This window comes from Falco biarmicus, chromosome 4, assembly GCF_023638135.1.
Source record: "Falco biarmicus isolate bFalBia1 chromosome 4, bFalBia1.pri, whole genome shotgun sequence".
Taxonomy (NCBI): Eukaryota; Metazoa; Chordata; class Aves; order Falconiformes; family Falconidae; genus Falco; species Falco biarmicus.
The window spans coordinates 53,694,222-53,715,060 of record NC_079291.1 but is presented as its reverse complement, the minus strand read 5'-3'; the positions used below and the strand labels follow the sequence as shown (position 1 = coordinate 53,715,060).

Sequence of the window (20,839 nt, the reverse complement as noted above, 5' to 3'; positions counted from 1 at the left end):
GCAGTACTTCTTCCACCTTCCTGATCAGTATTATCAAACTCATTGGAAAAGCTATGAACGGGTATGGTAGTAACATACAGGTGGTTGTACTGTGTCAGACAGGAGTTCATCTTGGCCCAGCGTCCTGTCTCCGAGAGCAGCCAGCAGATGATAACTGCAAACCAGACAGAAAGAAGCTGACGACAAAATGAACCTAATCTCATGTACCATCCCATTTTTCTATCAACCAGCCACTTGGTGACTTTCTGAAGAAGCAGCTGAATCCAGACCACTGTGCTAAGGGCTATAGCATCCTACAGCATCCTGTGCTGGAGCCTGCAGCATCCTGTGGTAGAGACTATAGCATCCTAAAGACTGTAACATCCTACAGCAATCAATTCTGTGGTTCAGTGATGTGCATTGCATAGTAATGATAATCCTCTTTGTATAATACTGACTGATTTCAATACCCAAATGCTGCATTTTAAGATAGCATATGTGGTTGTCTTTAGTGTGAGCGCCAAACTGGTATTTAATTCATTTAAATTAAAAAAAAAAAAAAAAGAAAAAACTGAAAGCAAACAACTCAAAACATTTGCAAAACAGCAACAGTTACCCATGGCATACAAAATGTAAATGCTTTGTGCTGTGATGTTTGGGTGTCATTAGAATAATTTTAAAGCAAGTGATTTAATTGTGTTTGTGCTAATTATAATGTTTACAAATTAGGGAAAGATGCATTTAGTGGTCTGTTGGGAAAGGGCTTTGAAGCCTCAAATGTCTTTGAGTCTACAGTACTGTCATTTATTCATAGACTCTTTCTAATACCAGGGTGATTTGCTTTTTAGATTACTCTTGCATGGAAAGCCAGTCTCAGGAGTCTTCAGCTCCGTGGAATTCAAAACCAGGTTCACGTGTGTCTGTGTGTGCTTCAATAGAAATTTAATCAATTTCTTTTCTTCTTTTTTTCAAGGTCCTCGTGTCCCGATGGTGACTGTTCACAACACAACCGACGCACAGAGTAAGAATGGGCTTGAGCTTTGCAATTCTTCAGAGAAGAGTAGCCAGGCAGGACAGTGAGATGTGGTTGCTCTTTGGTAAACTCACACCAGCAAGGAGCCCAGGCTCTGCCTAAATACAAGTCTTCTGCAAGGGAAAGGGACTTGCAGAGCTGTTGTGGTGCCATCACAACACCTTGGTGTTTGGAGTACAAACACAGTGGTTTAGGCATGATGTTTGTCATCACCTTTCTCAAAAAAAAAAAAAAAAGCAAAGTCCAGATCTCTCTGTCTTTTGTTAGTCTTCCACAAACTTTGTTTTACATCCCACTCAAGACAAAAGAAAGATTTAGCTTAATCTATGGGTTTAATAAAACCACTCTGATAGGGATTACCAGGCTGAGAGAGATAATGCAGAAGAGTAAGCCCCACAACTTGTACCTCTGCCTGGTTTCCTGACCTGTTCCTGGGGATTGTAGCACCTATTTTCTGGTAAGGCTTTTTCATGCTAATGATTCACATCTACACCACTGTGAAGCTGAAATTACTCCAAATACAAGCTTCTTCCCTCAAAATATGTGGTACTTACTGGCTGTGGCCATTGCCAGACTGGTCAGGACTCCTTGTAGAGTCCAGAGAGCCACTAGGTTTCTGGGTTTCCTCCTTCACACCCGTAGCAATAGAAATTATCCAGAAAGATCCATTTTTTACCCCAAGTCAGCATGGCTGGGAGCCTCAGGGATAGAGCCTTTCTCTGTCCCTACTATATAGGGGTCTTAAACCAAGATGCCCCTTGCTGTTTTTCATGAGTCTGGGAAGACTTCATAGCACGGTGTGGGATTCTCACCGTGAAACCAAGATTTATCTGCTCCCATCATTTTGATGGGAGACCTTTATCTTTCATTTTAATGTAGACTTTAGCCCAGCTTTAACCTACAGTTAAGGACTTCAGGCATTGCTGTGATCCACATAATAAGCAACACTTTTATTCTACCTGCTTTGTACATGGCCGGTATCAGTTTATCAGGTATCAATTTCATTTAACTGGATTTACAGCAGCTCACTGCTGTTGCCTCTGCAAAGAAACAGACCAAAGCAGGTAATCTGGCTCTTATACTAAGGTTTTCTGAGAAATGCTGAGCTGCTTCATTTCCCACTGAGGGTGACAAGTGTTAAAGCAAAGAATCCCATAGCACCAGGACATGTAAGAGAAAAGCACAGGATCAATCTTCCTGTATACAGTTTCTGTGTGTTCCCTGTTTTATTCCCTGTTTTCTCAATTTCTGTTGGCAACACACATTTCAAGCCCTTACCACACCTAGAAAAGTTTTGCTTGTAAGCAGGATGTGTAAAGTGCAATACCAAATTCTGATTGAATTTTTTTAAAATCCAATTTACAATCAGATTTGTGGCATATTGTATCCTTTGCCATTAAAATAGAAATACTCAGTAGTGTTTCACTTAGTGTCAGCAGTGTCCAATATTGTTAATGAGATATATTGTACATTTAACACAAATCTATCCACCGTTTTCCATAAATTTTTTTCCAATTAAAATGTTCCTTTGGAGAGAAAGACGTGCATAACATTTAGCAGCATCTTGGAACAAGTTAGCTTAAAGCAATATACTGCTGCATGACTGTCCTGTAAGGATAGCAAGAGAAATCTTTGCTGCCGGAGAAAAGCAGTGCAACGTACCCTGGCCCATGGCTGAGACCATCTGCCATCACCTTGCTTATGGGGTGACTGTGAAATAAATGCTTCATTTCCCCATGACTCAGTTTCCCCACCGCTCTTTAATTTCTGGATAAAAGTGCCATGATGGAGCTGATTGATTTTGCTGTCCGGAGTAGGGCTCTCACTGAGGAACCAGGGTTATTGCTGCTGGCAATGGTGGGCTAGAGGTATAGCTCCATGTGCCTGTCTGCTCCCTTGTGAAACAACTTCTGCTGTAAATATGCAAAAGTTGGCACACGTAGCTAACTATTCTGGTCTACAAAAATACAAGAATTGATTTTTCAAGCAATACAGAAAGCAAATTGCAAGCTCCTAGCTTTTCAGTCTCTCTGCACCAATGACCACTGGTATCTCAGCCAGTGCACAAGGATGTCTCATCTTTTCCTCCCAGCAGAGATGTGGGTTTGGCAGTGCCCTCACTGAGCATGACCCCAGGGCAGCCCTGGGGATGCCTGCAAGGCTCTACAGCCCACAGACAATGTTGCCACAGGGCCAGGAGAGTTTCTTAGCTCTGACCTGCAGCTCCAATGTCACTTTCTGGTTTTTCCCTGTTAAACACACCACCTTAATTTTACCATAGGCATGGAGATGGCTGACTGGCTGTAACAGCATGTACAGAATAGTGCTCTCATGAACTGTGTTATAGCCTGCTGCATAGTTTTATAAAATACTTCTAGGTGAATAAAATGAGAGAGACCATAAAACAAGAAACAGCAAATGAAGGGCTTGAAAAAGTAACATAAAACACACTAAGACTAATTTTATTCTGACAGGTATATATGTGTAGCATTTATTACATAGAGAGCTCAATCTAGTCATGTACAGAACACATCCCCTACTGAAATTCATGATTTTCTGCATATGATTAGCATTTCCCCTGGTTCCTTTTTTCCCCTCATTCTTTTCCTTTTGAATAAAGGGCAACTGACAGTTGCATGTTACTGAATTTACTTATTTAGTATGAGCCCATTACTCTATAAAGGGAGTTTGCCTCTGTATTCTGCAATAATCTGATAATAGTGAGTTGCACTGAATATTATAGCGTGCTTACATTTAATTAAGCAATGACCATTTGTACTCCACAGACTCAAGCTCCCTGTGGTCCTAAAGCAGAAAAGAAAGTCCTTTAGGAGATATGCCAATCTTTTTTATTTCCTCCACAGTCTTCTTGGCTTTCTGTGAATGCAATTATATGAACAAATAAAACGGCTTGACTGAATTCCCCTACGTGGCAAGCCCCTTTCTGCTGATAAAGCTACTTGTGTGTGCCATAATTAAATGAGATTCTTAATATTTAACTAAACGTAATAGGCTGTTGCTTTGGCACTTTTGAGGGGGTTGTGCTTTCAATAGAGATGAGCCAAGCTTTTCAGAAGCAGGGTGAATAGTCACTGAACCAATATACTATTGCTGAAAGATCTGTGAAATGTATTAACTGGGAAGGGCACGGTTTTGTGCTGTGCCTGCCTGTTCAGCAGAGATGTGCAATGAAAGCATGATAATCAGGTACTATAAGTATTATTTGAGGAGCTGGGGTTACACAGCTATTGATCAGTGTGTCTCGAAGGGGAAGTTACAGTCAATGAAACACATAATTTGGTGTGAAACCTCAAACCCTCCTTGGGTTCGCATGGCAGAGACAATGCCTGGATCCCCCTGGTTCAAACGCAGCCTGATGCCACGGGGATGAGCCCTGGAATGGGCTCCCCCCAGACCAGGTTTCACTGCCCCCACCACGGCATCCCCTTGGCCCCTGGATCCCTGCTCCGTGGGACTCAGGAGCCTCACCATCACCAGGAGACGTTTCCCACCACTTAGGACATACAGCCTGAAATGTGTCCTAAAGATGGGCCCTTTCCTTACCACCTGGGAAGGACTTGCTCTTTCTGGTGTTGGAGATGGACTTTTTTCTAGAAGAGGCTCAGCGGTTAGAGCGCATGGCCAGGATGTGGGGAATAAAGGTTAAACACTGGGAAGGAGGAAGGATTCCTCTATTTCATCCCAGAGTCCCTGGATAAGACACACAAGCCAAATGGACAAATCTTGAAACACTCCAAAAAACAAGGTTGCTCCAAAACCTGACATCACAGGTTTGTATGATCTTTGTCCTCTCTTCTTTCCCCATGGCTTTCCTTCCCACCGATTTTCTCTTGTGCAGCAGCACAACTTTATCCTCAATCCCTCCACAGACTCCTCCCTTTCCCCATTCTTTATGTGTAACTTGGGCATAGACTTGAGGACCACTTCAGTTGATACCTAGCTTTGCATGGCAGGTAGATAGATGTCTGACTGGGACCCATAGCAGTGTCTCAGCACTGAAGGTCACATTCCATCTGCTGTAAGTCAGGTGAATGCCACTGATTTCAGGAATATAGCTTTATGCCAATGCAGAACCTGGAAGGGGTTTCAAAGACTTCACTGAATTAGACATCTGTGAGGACTAGAAGGAAATTCTTTCATAAGGAAATTTGTGTTACGAATACTAAGGTGACTATAAAATGTTAAAATGCTTTTTCACAAACAATGCCCAAAGTTTTTATGTTCTTGTCCTTATTCTTTCAGAAATTTTTGAGCTGGAGGTAAATGAAAATGTGCAGCTGGCTGTAAACGACAGGCAAATGCCTAAGGTAGAATACATGGAAATCAAGATAGATGATTACAGTAAGTGGCACCTTTCCTCTGTCTTATTTTTATTTTTCACTGCCATTGCTGTGAAATGATACAGTCATCTTGGCTAGACTGGCAGGAGGAAAAATGACTTTGTCTCTCAATAAACTCACACAGTTTGCAAAGCACTCTCTTAGGATGTGCTACATGAGGAGATTATTACAGAGACAGGATTTGATGAGCATGCAGCTGAAGAAAGGCAAATTATAGGGTTGGGTTTGGGGGGTTTTTTGCCTTTTAATGTTTTCTTTGCAGAGAAAAATCCACTTTGGGAAATGACACAGTGTGGTGCCCCCATTGTTCAGGGCATTTGTGCTAGCTGGACTAGTGGAGATGGGTTTGAAGTGGGATACTGTATGTACTTGCTGGCTACAGCTGTGGCTGCCTTTCAGTGTGCAATACTGCATGGGAGTGAATGAAAGCAGCTCACCAACGACCGCCCATCAGAACCATTCAGGATTCTTTGAGAAAGCCATATCATTTGACAGGGTTGGGGGAAAAAAAAACAAAAAACAAAAAACAAAAAAACCAACAGCTTTATGAGAGAAACCAAAAGAGATTGCACCTGGAATAAAGAAGGCAGAAACTTGGAGTGGTTTATATCCACAGCTGGTGCATTGTTTGTACCACTTGTATAATCAGTCCCCACATAACTATATGCCTGCCAAAAGGAGAGAGAAAAGCCTCGTGACAAACAGCCAAAGTGTAAGCATTTTCTGCCTGTCTCTATAGTTGTACCTGAAACAACCTAAAAAGCATCTTTGCTGGCTCTAAGCAGATATCTCGTCTAGATGTGGAAAATCCCCATACTGAGAGTCACACAGTGGCTCCCCAAAATCCCCATTTGCGTGTACAGTGGCAACTCTAAAAAAAAAAAACCACCCCAAAGATCCTGGGTTCAGAATATGACCCGTAATATCTCCCATGCCCGAAAGGAGCATACCTCTCAGATTGGATGCATTGATACGGGAGCAGTGAGGTGTGATGGATGGCGGGTTACTAATTCCAGCCATTACCGGGTGTTATAAAATGTGATGCAAAGGCTGAGAGACAGTTGCTATTTGAAAAGGATAATAATGGCCCTAAAATGTTCTGCTTGTCACATGGGCATTAGGAACATAAACCAGTGCATAAAATAACAGGAGCAGACATGCACTTCCAGGCCTTATGGGCAGGGAAAGACGGCGGGGAAAAACCTGTCATAAAGATCACATCTATCCCCCCGTGAGCCATCTATCTCATCATGACGCTGGCAGCTTGTTAGGAGTAACTCAGCTTGATGCTGAATTTCTAAACTGCAGGTAACACTGAGATGCAATTTTGCTCATTTAACCAAAAATATATGTGTGTGTGTGTGCGTGTGTGTAATAAATGCAAGCTGGCCGCAGCCAGGCAGCTGTTCTGTGCCTTCCCTGCATCTTCCAAGCTTTGGGCTGAACAGCCTTGGGAACGCTACACGGAGTGCTCAGTTATATTTAAAGTCAAGCGATGGCCTTTTTGGCTGTCCCTGGGCCATTGATCCAATTTGCAGCTATTAGCATTCAGATGGAATAACTAATTAGGCAGAGTGTCAGACAATGATTGCAAAGCAAACCACTTAAACCGCGCAATTAATCTGTGTATTAATCTACTGAAAATGCTTCTAATACCGATTTAATTGCTGGGCCTTTGCTAATCTGGATTGTAGCTAACATTTTAAAAATAAATGCGCTCTCATTAATGTGGAAGGCATTTGTATGGCAGCATTTTTAGCTGTCGATATGAAGCCATAGGAAGCAATTAAATGAAGCTTTGGTGAGCACGTCCCTCACTCATATCGGTTCAGTACCAGTACAACAACGTGGGCTTCAGCACAGCTACCTCCTGTTTTACAGGAAAATTAAGCCCTCTGGAAGTTAGGATTAAAATACGTTTCTCTATCTGTCTTCACACCGTTACAGCAAGATAATCCTATTCTCTCCCCCAGCCCCCACACTTAATTGGGTTTTAAATTATCATTTTCATCGCCAATTTTTCCCCTCCTCTGCTGCCCTGAAATATTGATTTCTGGCTGCGTCACTCATCCAGCTGCCAAAAAGGAAAATTATAGCTATTGCCAGATGTTAATTGAATGCTGTAAAAGTGATGCATGACTGAACAGCTTGCGCCGTAGTCCCGATTTACATTTCTTGTCACCTCGGCTATCATAATATGGGTCTTTTCTTTGACAACATCTGTGTTTCTAAGGTGTTATTTACCAGTGCCTCTGATGAAATGCCATTTTATTCCTGCTTGTAAGTGGCCGAAACACTAGAAAAATCTATTAGAGTTATGTCAACGTTTCCACGCTGAAGATATGTTGTTATTTGGTTTGGGTTTTTTTGTCTAGAATTGCCAATGCAGATCTTAAAGCCAGCGACCTTCTCGGACACTGCGCACTACCCCTTGCTTTTGGTTGTGTAAGTTCTCGCTCATCTTTTCTTTCTCTTCATGTTATTAGGGCAGCATGGAAACCTTGGCCACAATCAGAGCCTTTTTAAGATATAATTTGTACAAGGAATGCCTGTCCACTTTAGCACCTGAGTCCAGCACATTGGTCCCTAGCCCCTGCCTCCCCTCGGGGCTGGGAGAGGCTAGACATTGGTCCCTTCTCCCCAAGGGTTTCAGCTCCCAGGAGGGTACCCTAGTGAAACGCTGCAGAATAAATGGGAGGGGGTTCTAAAATTGTTCAATTTTGTAAAATTATTCAATAATTTGGGGGGCAGAAACAGGAGGGGGAAGAATAAAAGCTGGACGTTGACCTTCTGTCTCAGTGCTTAGGGCACTCACCCTGTGCTTAACAGGTAGTTTTAGAGTGGGATGCTTTCAGGCTTACTACAGCTTAAATTTTAGGCGCCCGCATGCAGCAATCCTTCCCATGTAAATGCTGGTGTTCCCTGAAGTGACAGTAAAGAGAGAGCTAGAAACCTTTGAAGATCTCCACAACATTAGCATTTATATTAGGTAGGAAGGATTTCCTCCTGGCAGGCATAGCAGATGGGTATTTCTTTATGCAACATTTAGTAATAATAATACACATTACTGAGCTTTTTCTGGCAATTTGGAAAGGAACTGAGGGAGGGAAGTCACTGACCTTGGCAGAACCCGTTTGGCCCTGGCTGTGTCCCACTGCATCGCTTGCTCCCTGCCAGGGAACTCCCCGCAAAAGAGCTGCCTCGTATGGGAGTGATGAATGCCTGATGAACGCCTGAACACCGCCCTGCATACCCCTCCATGAAGGACAAAAACACTGCAATAAGTGTGTCGTTACATCATAAAATTACTGCAGAGAAAATGTACTTCATTATACAAGTGCTTGAGGAAGATTGGTGCTCATCAAGCTAACAGCACTTGATCAGGCTGCCTCTGAAGCTGGATGCGCCTGGGTCTCGCTTGAATAAATGCAAATGACTGAAGTCACATGCACATTAAAATCCTGCAGTGAGTTGCCTGATGTCTCAAAGAACCCCAAAATGGACAAGAAGTAGTTGGAAGAGCCAGCGGCTCTACAGTATTGCCAGTCCTAAAATATTACTTACAATCAGCAGCAGCAGCTCTTGGTTTTTCCGAGCTGCCTGCCTGAAGTGTGATCAATATTTCTTGAGACACTTCCCCTGTACAGGATCGGGCCCCAAGCAGAAAGGTGAAGAGAGAGTGTTGCCCACCAATTTGGGGCCAACCTGGGCAATTTTAAGCATTTAAAGGTGTCCTTTCCCTCTGTACTTGCATGAAGCAGTGGTGGCAGCAGTGATTGACAGCTCCATCTACGGCCCCTCTACAGAACCCGGTGGGAGAGAGGAGGTCTGAGCTGGGTGAAGGGGGGCAGCAAATGAACCCCCAATGCCTGCCAGTGAAGGAAAGGATGGTTGGTGTCTGCAAGCTTCATCCAACTTATTTTGGCAGTGCCAGCGCACCTCAAAGACAGGCTCCTCACAGGAACCCCTCCACCAGAAAAATACCGTCTTTGGGGAACAGAGTAAACAGATGTAAATTAGGACAGGTGTGTAAAGGGAAAACTCCACTGACCTCTGTATTGCTGCCCAGTTTTACTCACAGGAGTAATCGTGCCCGATTAGTGACATGCTTGCTGGGCTTGTTCAAAGCTCAGCTTTGTGCAGCAATAGCTGCTGTGCAAAGAGGGAGGTGGAAACCAACTGCAGCTTCCACCTCAACCTCAAAACCCACCCACACAACAGGCACAACCTCTGCACATTATTATTGCAGAGCCTGGTCTCCCCTTCTTCAAACCTGCCCTGCCTTATGGTGCACATGGGAGCTGCTCGTCCCCACTGCCGTGGCATGCTCACAGCCCCGGGAGGGTGTTTGGCCCCAGCATGGTGCCATTGCCTTTGCTTGATGCCTATTTCTGTTTTAGAGACGGGACACCTGGCAGCCAGATCGTAACAGAGAGATTTGAAGTGACGTGGGAGAGCGTCATGGTCAGCTCTCACAACGCCATCGTGCTGAAGTTTGATGGCCGCGGGAGCGGCTTCCAAGGCACCAAGCTGTTGCACGAGGTTAAGAGGAGGCTGGGCCTTTTGGAAGAGAAGGATCAGCTGGAAGCTGTCCGGTGAATGACGCTGTTATTGAAGAAATTAATTCATTCATTATAATTAACCCGAGACTGTCATTATCCCTGGTTGCTTTAGTGGTGTAGGGTGGAGCAAGGAGGTGGGAGGGAAGGACGATGTAGTCACACAGCTGTGACCAAGTGATGGCATGTAAGAGAGCTCGTGCTAACCAGTGCAGAGGAGAAAAACAAGCCTTAAACAGAGCTAAATTACAGCACGCTTATCTGTATCACTTGTTCAAAGCCTATTTATTTTTAGCTCTGTACAGTCATACAGCTACAAACAAGTAAGCCTGAATTTCAGCTCCCACATTAATTTTTGCTGGCTTGGTAGTTGTAAAAAAAATCCACCTTTAAATGTAGTGGAATGAAGCTGGGTTAATTAGCATTGATAATATACAACTGTGGGCTGGCTTCAGGGGCGGTGGGTTGGCTTCAGGGGCGTGGGTTGGCTGATGTAGATAAGGTGCAGCTGTGGCTGGTTAAGTTAAGTGGTTGAGAGCCAGTGAAGAGAGAGCAGCCAAGGAAGAAGTAGAGAGAAGAAGCAAGAGAAGAGAGGGTGGGCACTAGATGAGGTGAGGAGAAGGCAGCAGAGGGACTAGCATGAACAGTATGCTGGTATGAGGTGGTAAAAGACCTTGTTGCAGCTTGATAGTTTGGAGAGTGCTGTGACATTTAAAATCTTAAACTTTTTAAAACAGAAAAAGACAGTGCAAAACCCTAAATGTCAAGTCCTGTCATATTAGGTTTATTCTGCACATGATAATACTAAAAACACTATTAGAGTAGTGTCATAGCATTGGCTTTATTGTGACTTTCAGAGGCAGTGTAGCTTATGTGTTGCCATTGCTTGGTCAAGGCCAGCTCAACCGGTCACAGGATTAAATAGAGGAGAGACTCGTGTGAGAGCAGTGTGCAGCAGCGTGATTTAGGTTGTCTACATCAAGTGGGAATGGCTTTAAACTGAAAGAGGGGAGATTAAGATTAGATATAAGGAAGAAATTCTTTACTGCAGGGGTGGTGAGACACTGCCCAGAGCAGCTGTGGCTGCCCCATCCCTGGCAGTGCCCAAGGCCAGGCTGGATGGGGCTTGGAGCAACCTGGGCTGGTGGCAGGTGTCCCTGCCCGTGGCAGGGGGGTGGGAACTAGATGTGATTCTTATGATTTTTTCCACAGCCATCCCAAATTCAAGCTGACAAAAATCACACTATGTTTGCTATATCTAAGGGGAAAGAATTTTTAACCCATTTTTTCTCCTCTCTCGTGTTCTAGGACCATGCTGAAGGAGCATTACATTGATAAAATGCGAGTCGGTGTGTTTGGGAAGGTAATGTTTTTCCGTTGTTCCTCTGTGCTGTTCTAGTTTGCTGATGTGGCTAAGTAGCTGGGCTAAATCCTGATTATTTTTTTTTTAATATGTCAGTGATGGCTTTTTTATTATTATTTATTTTGAGATAGACTGCCTCTTGCTCAGAGATGTTAAAGATGAAAGTTTCATTTTATCAGTGCATTCATCATTTTTTTTTAAATTAACTTCCAAGTGCAGAAAGTGACTATTTGTCAGAAAAATAATGTTGGATAATTAATTATTTTTTTCCCCTTGCAAAATTTCATTTCATTTTCATCTCGTCCCTTAAGACCTATGGGAATGTGGCTAGATCTAGTTCATGTCGTACAAATGTACAACAACAATATTGATTTCTGAGGGTGATTTGCACCACTGTGTGCCCAGCTGGGAAACAGCAATTGCGAAGTACACGCGGTTTGAAATGAGAATGGGACTGTGAGTAGAAATTGTTTATTGTGGGAGATGCAGGCTTAGAGCAGGCAAAGAGAGCTGCACATACAGCAGCATCTCTGCAGGGAATTGTTAACAGGCTGGCGGCAGACGCTGAAATTGTGATGTCCATTTTAAATAACGAAAGACTGGGGTGATATTTTGGAGAGGTAACATACCTGATCAGATGTACAGCCATAAAGTGGGGTGAAAAGAGGCAAGCTCTTAGGCACCACAGCCCTGCTGCCTTCAGGAGAGTGTAATGAGTACAGAGCTCATGTTCAGCCGCATCTACCAAAGCTGGGGCAATGCCCCTTGTTTTATATTTTCAGGGCATGATGTTAAAGACTCTACAATGGCTGAAAGTTTGCAAGGTCTCAGCTGCCCTGTTTCTGTACCCAAAAGCAGCATCACCTCACACCAGGACCACTGATGCCTCTGTCCCCTTTGTGTTCCAGGATTACGGTGGCTACCTGAGCACTTATATGCTTCCAGCCGGTGAAGAGAACCAGGTGTTCGCCTGTGGAGCTGCTCTTTCCCCACTGACAGACTTCAAACTATATGGTAAACCCCATCCCAGAGCCCACAGACTCTCTTACTGACCACAAATGATGTTTCTGCCTTATCCTTTCCAGTTTTCTTTCTTCCGCAAGATCCTGCCTGTTTTGTACTGTGTGTTTTCTTAGGACTAGCCATAAATCCTTCTTTCCCCCTCAAGAGCAATTCTGCTGGCCCCTGTGGGACCAGCAATGGTGGTGAGAGCAATCAAATAACTTTTATTACTTGCTTCTTTTAAATAAAGAAGAATTGGCTCTAAACCCCTCCAGCCTCTGCCACCAACCTGCACCACTGCCTTGAACGTGCTTCTTTCTTGCCTGACCCATCCACCCATGCAGCCTGTGGTCCAGTCTCCCTGCCCCATCATCTCTGTGACGGCAACATCCACTGCACATGGTGGTCCTTTCTCTCAGGGATGCCAGTTCCCTGTGCACTTAGTGCCAATGAAAATCAGGGGACTGCCGTGAAAGTCAGCGATGTTAAGCCAGCCTTCAGGTCCTGTAAAGTTATCCCCGAGACCAATGGGAACTTGCAGTCAGTTGTTGATGGAGATGGTCCCACGTGAAAGGAGAAAGGGGCACAACAAGATAGTGCTCTTCTCTTATATCTCAATTGCATTTAGGAGAAGAAAAAAAAAAGAAAGTCTCTTCTGTGACTGATTTAGAAACCATAAGCTCATGGTGATAATGAAAGACTGTAGTATCATACATATCCTTAGTACATTTTCAAAAACTTTTAGAAATATGGCCTCTGTAATTAAAGCAATGTTAGAAAATAAAGTCTTTTTAACATTTGCAATGTTTGACTCGGAAGCACCAGTGTACTCACTTATGACTGAAAAAGATGTTTTCATTTTTTCTGTTCTAGCTTCAGCCTTTTCTGAAAGATACCTGGGCTTGCATGGGATTGATAACAGAGCATATGAGGTAACTGCGTGGACACTGTGTTTCCCTGATAAAACATGAATTGGGTTTTAACTCTTTAACTCCGTGTTAGGATATGCAGGAGAGACTCGCTAGTAAAACTGAAGGTGTCCTTCAGCCTGCTTACTGCTTTTCTTAAGAGTAATAATGGATATGTTTTTTATTGATTAGCCTTCATGTCTGCCTCTCTAAATTGGGTAAATACAGTTATTCCAGTTTTACAGATCGAAAGAGATAATAAGGATGAGTGGCTCAGATGCCCAAGTGGACACAATGTCAGGACCTCCTTTAAAGTTCATCCCAATGGCCTTGCCACTTTCATTCTCTTTGAGATATGATTTTTGACCCAATGTCAAGTGAAGCTCAGCTTCTCCTGGCTTTTTTTAAAGTAAGCACAGATGTGATACTTCAGGTAGGCAGAACTCTGTACCAAAATTGAACAGGACATGGAAAAGGAGACATGGCACCAGTTAACAAAGATACTATTTAATATGTGTGATGGGATCATTCGGTTCACATGCTTTAATTACTTGGAGGAAAATCCTAGGAGTAGTCACACAAACAAAATTTGTTATAGATAAAACCTTGTTAAGTTTGCTAAGTCTTGTCTTCAGCTAGAAGACATGAAGGCAGCAAAGGTTTGAAACTGTTTTCTTACAGAGAAGGTAGGTGGCATCCTATGCCCCTGCAGCAAAAGTTTTTTTCCTGGTCATTTAAACACTGAGTCCAACATCTCCCAAATCTTGCACTCATGCTCATTGCAAACTCTGAAGGCAGGTCAGTAGAGGTGAAAATATTCCAGAAATGAGAGCTTTGAATTGTCACATGTTCTTTGTATATTGAAAAGTTGGCCTAAGCAAATAGTGGTACTTTTGGTTGATTTGGGATTGACTGCTTGGAACAGCACCAGAGCTCTCTGCAGAGCATGGCACTGTTCCAGGCTGGGTCCCTAACTGATACACGTCTCCTACACACCATAGTTGAACCACAAATTGCTCAGGGAGAAGAACTGCTCCTAACCTGTTGGCCAGACATTAGCTTTATGGAGGTCACGAAATTAAAGACCTGATGTAGATTCCAAAAAGCATGTATTGTGGTAGGTGACATCTGGGGCAGCAAAGGAGCCATATAGGGGGAGAACAGAGCGCAAGACATGTACACACCATCAAAAGACTTAGGCATCACAGCCCGCAATCTGGGGATAAGAGAACTCATTAAATCAAATGATATAGGGAAGTTCAGAGGCATCCTTGCAAATTTTGCAAACACTTGCTGACTTCATGCAGTGTGGAGCTGCAAGAAAGCCAGAAGAAGCCTGCACCCAGCAAAACTTCCCAAAACTTGCCTCCAAGGAAACATGAAGGGCACCTTCTGATGTTCAGGGCTGCTTCACTTTTTAAAAGAGGAGAGACACATTTAATCTGTAACCTAAAATGACAGTGACCATATCTTAATAATACATACCAATGTTTTCAGCCTAATTTAATCTCTGTAGCCAAACATGGAAGGTCCTGTTGCTGTTGGAGATGCTTTAGTCTATCTTCTGTGGAAACAATGTAGGACAGTGGAGAGATGAAAGTAGGTGTAAGGTAGAATTGATACAAGGGTGTCTTAACTGAAAAACACACTAACTCACACAAGTGAACCAGAGCTAGGGCACATGAATTTGAACAGGGAAGGAAACACAAATTTAAGGTGAGGCAGGTATTCTTCCCTGCCCCCCTATAAAACAGTAACATCTGTGACTTGAGACACACATTCCTTTTGCCACTCCAAGACCTTTCTGGAGTCCTTTGGAGTCTCTTTGAGACTTGTGTTCTTCTGAACAATACGGCAAAAGGGGGATAATTCCTTCATTTCTCTTACCCTGTACTGTTTGCAGTCACTCAGGTTTGTATTTATTTCCCCCGTGCATTTGAAAGACAGTTTGGGGCAAAGGCATTCTCAGCAGCGGACACTTGAACTGAGTACCAGGTCCTCCCCCGGGCTGTCAAAGCTCTTTGAGGTTGGCTTTCAAAGCATACTAAAGTCACGCCAGCTCTCTGAAGAGTTCTTAGGCATAGGTACCTGGGCACACTTTTCATCAGTGTTTTGCATTCACTGGAAATTTGCTTTGACATTTTCCATGTGTTCTGCAGTTCAGGCTTTTAGTGAACATTATCAATACAGATGAGGGTCTCTGACCCCTTCCTGCTGCTGATACTGAGCCTTGAAGGACAGGGTGGGTGTCTATTTTACTTCTAGATGGATTCAAGTAGCCAAGAGAATACGCTGTGCTGGTGCCTGCCTGTTATCCTTGTGATGAAGTATCAAACGGAATGGAGCACTTCTATATTTTTTTCCATAAAAATTGCTAATTTCTAGCAAGATTTTTAACCTTATTGCAACCTTTGCCTTCACAGATCAACAAATTAGCACACAGAGTCTCATTACTGAAGGAACAGACGTTTTTGATCATTCATGCTACTGCTGATGGTAAGTCAGCTCATCATTTGAGCTCATTATATGTTTGGGATGGCTTTGATTTTTCTTAATTAAATTTGCCTCTTTAATGATTGTAATCTGTTTTTACAGAAAAAATCCATTTTCAGCATACTGCGGACCTTATCACACACCTAATTAGGGCAAAGGCTAATTACAGCTTGCAGGTACAGTATGTGTTTCCTTTTTTTCATATTTGAACAGTTATTTCCCAGTTTGATCTCAAGCTTCTGTTGTAAAGCAGACTTTGAAAAATCCAGTTGGAAACTTAGGCTGGCATTAGAAATAGCACTAGTGTATGATGTGTTCCTGTGTGCTCCTGTGCTTATTTGATACCACTATTTTGGTTTGGACAGTTGAAGAACAACTATTAAATTACAGTAAATTAGGTTTTGAGAGACATATCTCTAAGGAATTGATGCCTGTTGACTTTCTTTAGGAACAACAGGCCAAATTCAGAGTTGCAGGGAAATAAGGATCTAAATTAAATCAACCATAAACATCAAGGAGAGAAATGTTGCTTAAATCCGACATCCCGCTGTGAACGACATACTCTGGTCTAGAAAACTCCTCTGTTCACCCAGTTACATCTCTGATTTGCTAAATGGCCCATGTCCAAGCCAGTAAAGCTTCCCAAATGAACCCATCCTCCAGCCACGGGGATGGTCCCTACCCTCTGCCACATCCCAAGCCACAGCCAGGAGAGTGCCAGTAGCCCAAGCTCAGTACACACTATGGACCATGCTACAACTCACCTGTATAGACGGTTGTGTTGCAGTGCCCAGGTCCTAGTAAAGCTTGATTTACTGAATACCAGCTCCCTCTGGCTGCATTTCTGCGGAGCTTCATGTGATGAGTATGCTCACTCCATCATGCTCCATCATGCATCAAGGCAGATAGGACGGAGCACAGGCACAGGCGCTAAGCAATGAGGCCGGCTTGGATTTGGTCAGTGCTACAATGACTGCACATTTCCCAGTGCAGGAGCATGAGTTCACTGGAGCTTGGAGGTACCAACGGGCCTGATGCAGATCAAAGGTTATTTGAAAACTGAATGGAGGGCTGAGGGATCTGTATCTTGGATTGAGGTGCTCGGAGCAGCAGTGAGACACCTCAGTCCTGCCTGCAAGCATCCACTCCTAGAAACTCATTTTTCCCCCTTCAATATCCCAGTCTAGAGAACCTATTACGATCCTCCTTTCCTTCAACCTATGCAGAAGTTACCTGTTCCATTTAAATGGAAAGTTGTGCTTAAACTATTTAATTTCTAGCTTCCCACATCTTTTCCATTAAATTACTTCCCCAGCAAGCTTATCTTTTTTATTATTTTTTTTTTTACTTTAAAGCCCTCGTTTTAGTTGGTAAAAACCTAACACCACTTCGCTCCAAAGACTTTTGTGCGGGTTTTTTTCAGTTTTCACAAGGAGCAAGCACTGTTATTTGTAAGCATGTTCTGGTTCTGCTTACCCTGAATTTGTTCAGAATGGAATTAAATGGAAAATCCTCCCCCCAGAAAAAGTTCCTTTTGAAGGAGGGTGCCAGTCTGAAAGCACTGTGGTGCCTGAATTAGCCTGGACCTCATGTGTGCCTACAGGAAGACGCACAATGCTGAGGAGCAGCAGAGCTCAAGCTCCAGGTGTGGGTGGCCAGTGCTGAGGCTTGAAGCTGCTAACGGGGTGTGTTTGCCTGCTCCTTTGCAGATTTACCCTGATGAAAGCCATTACTTCAGCAATGTAGCACTGGAGCAGCATTTGTACAACTCCATCGTCAACTTCTTTGTGGCGTGTTTCCAAGTTCAGGACAAACTGCCCATAGCCCCACTGAAAGAGGAGGAGGACGACGATTAACTCTATTTGTCCGTGCGAAGCACAAGGCAGATCTCTCTAACAATATGCAACTGGATCATTTTCCTGAAGAAACAGATGTTACATTGTTAGCATGTATTTTGAAAAAACAAAACAAAACACTGAAAGCAGCTCATCTGCTTTACTTGACAGCAACTCCTTCCTAAATGGAAGAACATTAAGCATGATGAACTCAGCAGAAACTGCTGTCTGAAATTAAACCATCACAACCAACATCTTTTTCTTTGTGTTTTTTCCTTTTCTTTTTTTTTTTTTTTTTTTTTTTTCTTTTTTGGTTGCCACAAAGTGACTTCTAGCATGAAAGTGGTAAGACATTGAACTTGAAGGAACACCCGAAGAATCCACTTTGAGGACTGGAAGATTTAATGTCTCTCTACATTCAAGCAATCAAGCAGTAGCAGTGAAATCCATCATCCATGTTAAGGTTACTATAGTTAGCATCACACTGTGTCAGAAAAAATCTAACCTAATAGATGGAAAAGATTATAGCACAATTATTTTAAAGGATACTGATTCATACGTATTTGCCTGCTCTTTCCCATGTTCAGAAGGTTTGTCGTTGCTACAGGACATACAAACTCAGTTGTGTGAAATACCACTATAGTTACGCAATCTTTACTTTCCTGTAATTATTTCTTAATTTTGTATGGATTTCATTGGGTCTCATGCTTACCTTAGTAGCTTCTGAGCTTGCTCTGGATGGGGAAAAAACATTCACAGATGTAAACAACTCACTTTAGACCTCAGAGGTCTAAAGAAGCAATAGGAGTCGAGGTACCCAGATATTAAAGAAATCTATTAGAAGAAAGCAAAGGAAATTTCACTTATTTTCCCTGCATAGCCTTTGCCTGCAAGATTGAGTATTTTCTTTGGCAGCCTTGAAAAATATGCACATAAATAAGCTACATCAGCTTAACTGAGATATTTCTATCGTATTATATTAAAACATACGACAGTCACAATTGTTCTTTTTCTTCTTTTAGTGTTGGAACAATTGGTGGCCAACCAGTTGGGGAACGGCTAGATGATGCTATGGTAGCAGGACTTTGTACCAGATACTTTGCAGATCATCTCATAAAAGCATTTAAACAGAACTAATGTGCAGAGATTTATTGCACATGCTGTCTGCAGCTTTGTTTTATTCCAGGTCAATGATTAGCATATTCCAAACACATTTAATTATCTCTTCTGCTCACACCAGCTTTGCCAAACATAAAAGAAAAAAAAAGGGGGGGGGGGGGGGATTTTTGCTTTAAAATATCTAACACTTCATTATAGCGGTGCAAAGCAACTTCTAAAACTTCTTGTGAAAACATATAACTCTCAGAAAGAAATCCAGCCTTCACTCACTTCCACTTACTGCGTCATAAGAATTTTGACTAGTGTCGCTCCTTGTAAAATATTATGACCAAATGTACAGCCAGTATTAATACTGTATATTTCATTTTGTTGTATATAAAGGAATGTAAGTCAGTTATCCGTCAGGTCCCCAATCCAATATTAGTCTTGTGTTCAGCATGCATGCGATAACACTTCTTTGCTGATCAGGACTCTTTAGAAGTACTAGCTTGGAAATATAACAATTAATGTAATTTCTCTTCCTGTTTTGACAGCTTGAATGTCAATGCCAGTTTCTACTTTTTACATAGTACTGTGGGTAAACTCACATCCTGACAGCAATGATGATGTCTCCTTGTGTTCTTTAGTGTGTCTTTTTTATTATCTTTATTTTAAGCTTTGAATGTTGGTTGTACTTTGACTACCATAAAAAAAATATATTGATAAACCACAGAAATTACCTAGTTTGGTTTTGATTATCTTCTTTAATTTACAGTGCATCAACATTGTGTGAACAAGAACTACTGTATAAATCTGCTTTATCTGGCAAAATGCCAAATAGACAATAAGAATGCTGCGTGTCCAGATTTTGCTACACTGATCAGGCTCAAAAGCCTGAAATGAACTTGACCCAAGAAATGTAAAAATCTGCTCTGTCCACAATCTTTTGTAGAGACAACTTTAGGATGTGGCATGGTAGTGTTTGTTCATTCATGGAATAAAACATTATTTTACCACCCTGGTTGCTACTGCCGTTATTTAGCATTAAGTATTTAAATACGCATCAAGTTGCTAGAAATGCTGTTCCGGGTTGAACTGAACCCAAACTCCAGGGTGCAGGTCAGAAAGATGAAAACAAGTCTTTATAAATCAATACGCATCACCATTTAGTCTGCCTGTAAGAACCTGGGTAAATGGTGTCACCATGGTAAATGGTGACTGCTTTGGGGGGAAATATGAAGCAGCACGAAGTGGGTTCAGTTGCAAAGTAGCAGTTGATGAGAAGACCCCTGTCCCCCTCTAGCCTTTGGTTAAGATGCACCTTTCCTTCTCCCTTTCTGCCTGCTGACCTGGCACATGGGCTTCCTGAGGGCATCAGCCAGCCATGACAGCTTGATCAAAGGGATTGTTGCCATTTCATCCATTGTCCTTTTCCCCAAAAGTCATGTGTGCATTGTCAAGTGGGAACAAACCACTAAAACTTATCAAGTCGGCTATAGCGGATTTTTCTGCAGATGATGCTCCATCAGGGAAAGGATAAGCAAGAGGAGGAAGTCATGCCACCTGAATTCCAGTGCGCTTCCCTTCAGGCCAAGCAGAGAGCCATGTACCTTCCAGGGCCGCCCTCAGACACCTGCCTCCAACAAGCAGCAGCTTTTCCCTGTGCCCGGTTTGTTCCGCTGGCTGCAGGGACAGGAGCAGCTATCCCAGGCTGAAGCAGCTGGGGACAAGTGAGGGCCATCCCTAGCTGTCCCCTGTAACAGTATTTGTGGACTGCAAGATCAGCTGGATGTTCCTACACCGTCTTTACTCCTGGAAAGTGAACCCTTTCATTTAAAAGCTTTCCTGGGAAAATTGAGATTTTTCCTCAAATTCTGAATTCTGGCTATGACTGCCCCTGCAATAATACACTGTCCTCTTTACCTCAAGCAATAACTTCAGGAAAGATTTAAATCTGCACAAACATCCACATCTCCAGGCCTAATGAAGACATGATGGACATTTTTTCCCTAAAAGACTATCCCACACAGCAAGGCTGCAGTGCTAACCAGATGCTGTGTAGGATACAGGGGTGACCAGGATGGCACCTGCTGACTTGCTGCTGCTTATCAGTGTCCAGGGTCATGTCCCACCGGCTGGTACCAACTTGTCTGAACTGGATTTACAGGAAGATAAGTTTAATATTTCACAGCAAATGCAAGAAACTGT

General features: G+C 42.9%; 1 protein-coding gene across 4 annotated transcripts in view; it reads left to right on the top strand.

Moving 5' to 3' along the window:
• DPP6 (dipeptidyl peptidase like 6) overlaps window positions 1–19,649 on the top strand; it is a 572,305-nt gene extending 552,656 nt beyond the window's left edge. For all 4 annotated transcript variants that reach the window (XM_056336842.1, XM_056336840.1, XM_056336844.1 and 1 more), the window contains exons 17-26: window positions 953–1,000; window positions 5,276–5,374; window positions 7,749–7,818; window positions 9,774–9,968; window positions 11,241–11,295; window positions 12,204–12,309; window positions 13,171–13,229; window positions 15,629–15,701; window positions 15,801–15,874; window positions 17,408–19,649. In XM_056336842.1, coding sequence (XP_056192817.1) covers window positions 953–1,000; window positions 5,276–5,374; window positions 7,749–7,818; window positions 9,774–9,968; window positions 11,241–11,295; window positions 12,204–12,309; window positions 13,171–13,229; window positions 15,629–15,701; window positions 15,801–15,874; window positions 17,408–17,554 — 926 coding nt within the window. In that variant the 3' untranslated portion in view covers window positions 17,555–19,649. The remainder of the gene's footprint in view (window positions 1–952; window positions 1,001–5,275; window positions 5,375–7,748; window positions 7,819–9,773; window positions 9,969–11,240; window positions 11,296–12,203; window positions 12,310–13,170; window positions 13,230–15,628; window positions 15,702–15,800; window positions 15,875–17,407) is intronic.
• The last annotated feature ends 1,190 nt before the right edge of the window (window positions 19,650–20,839 follow it).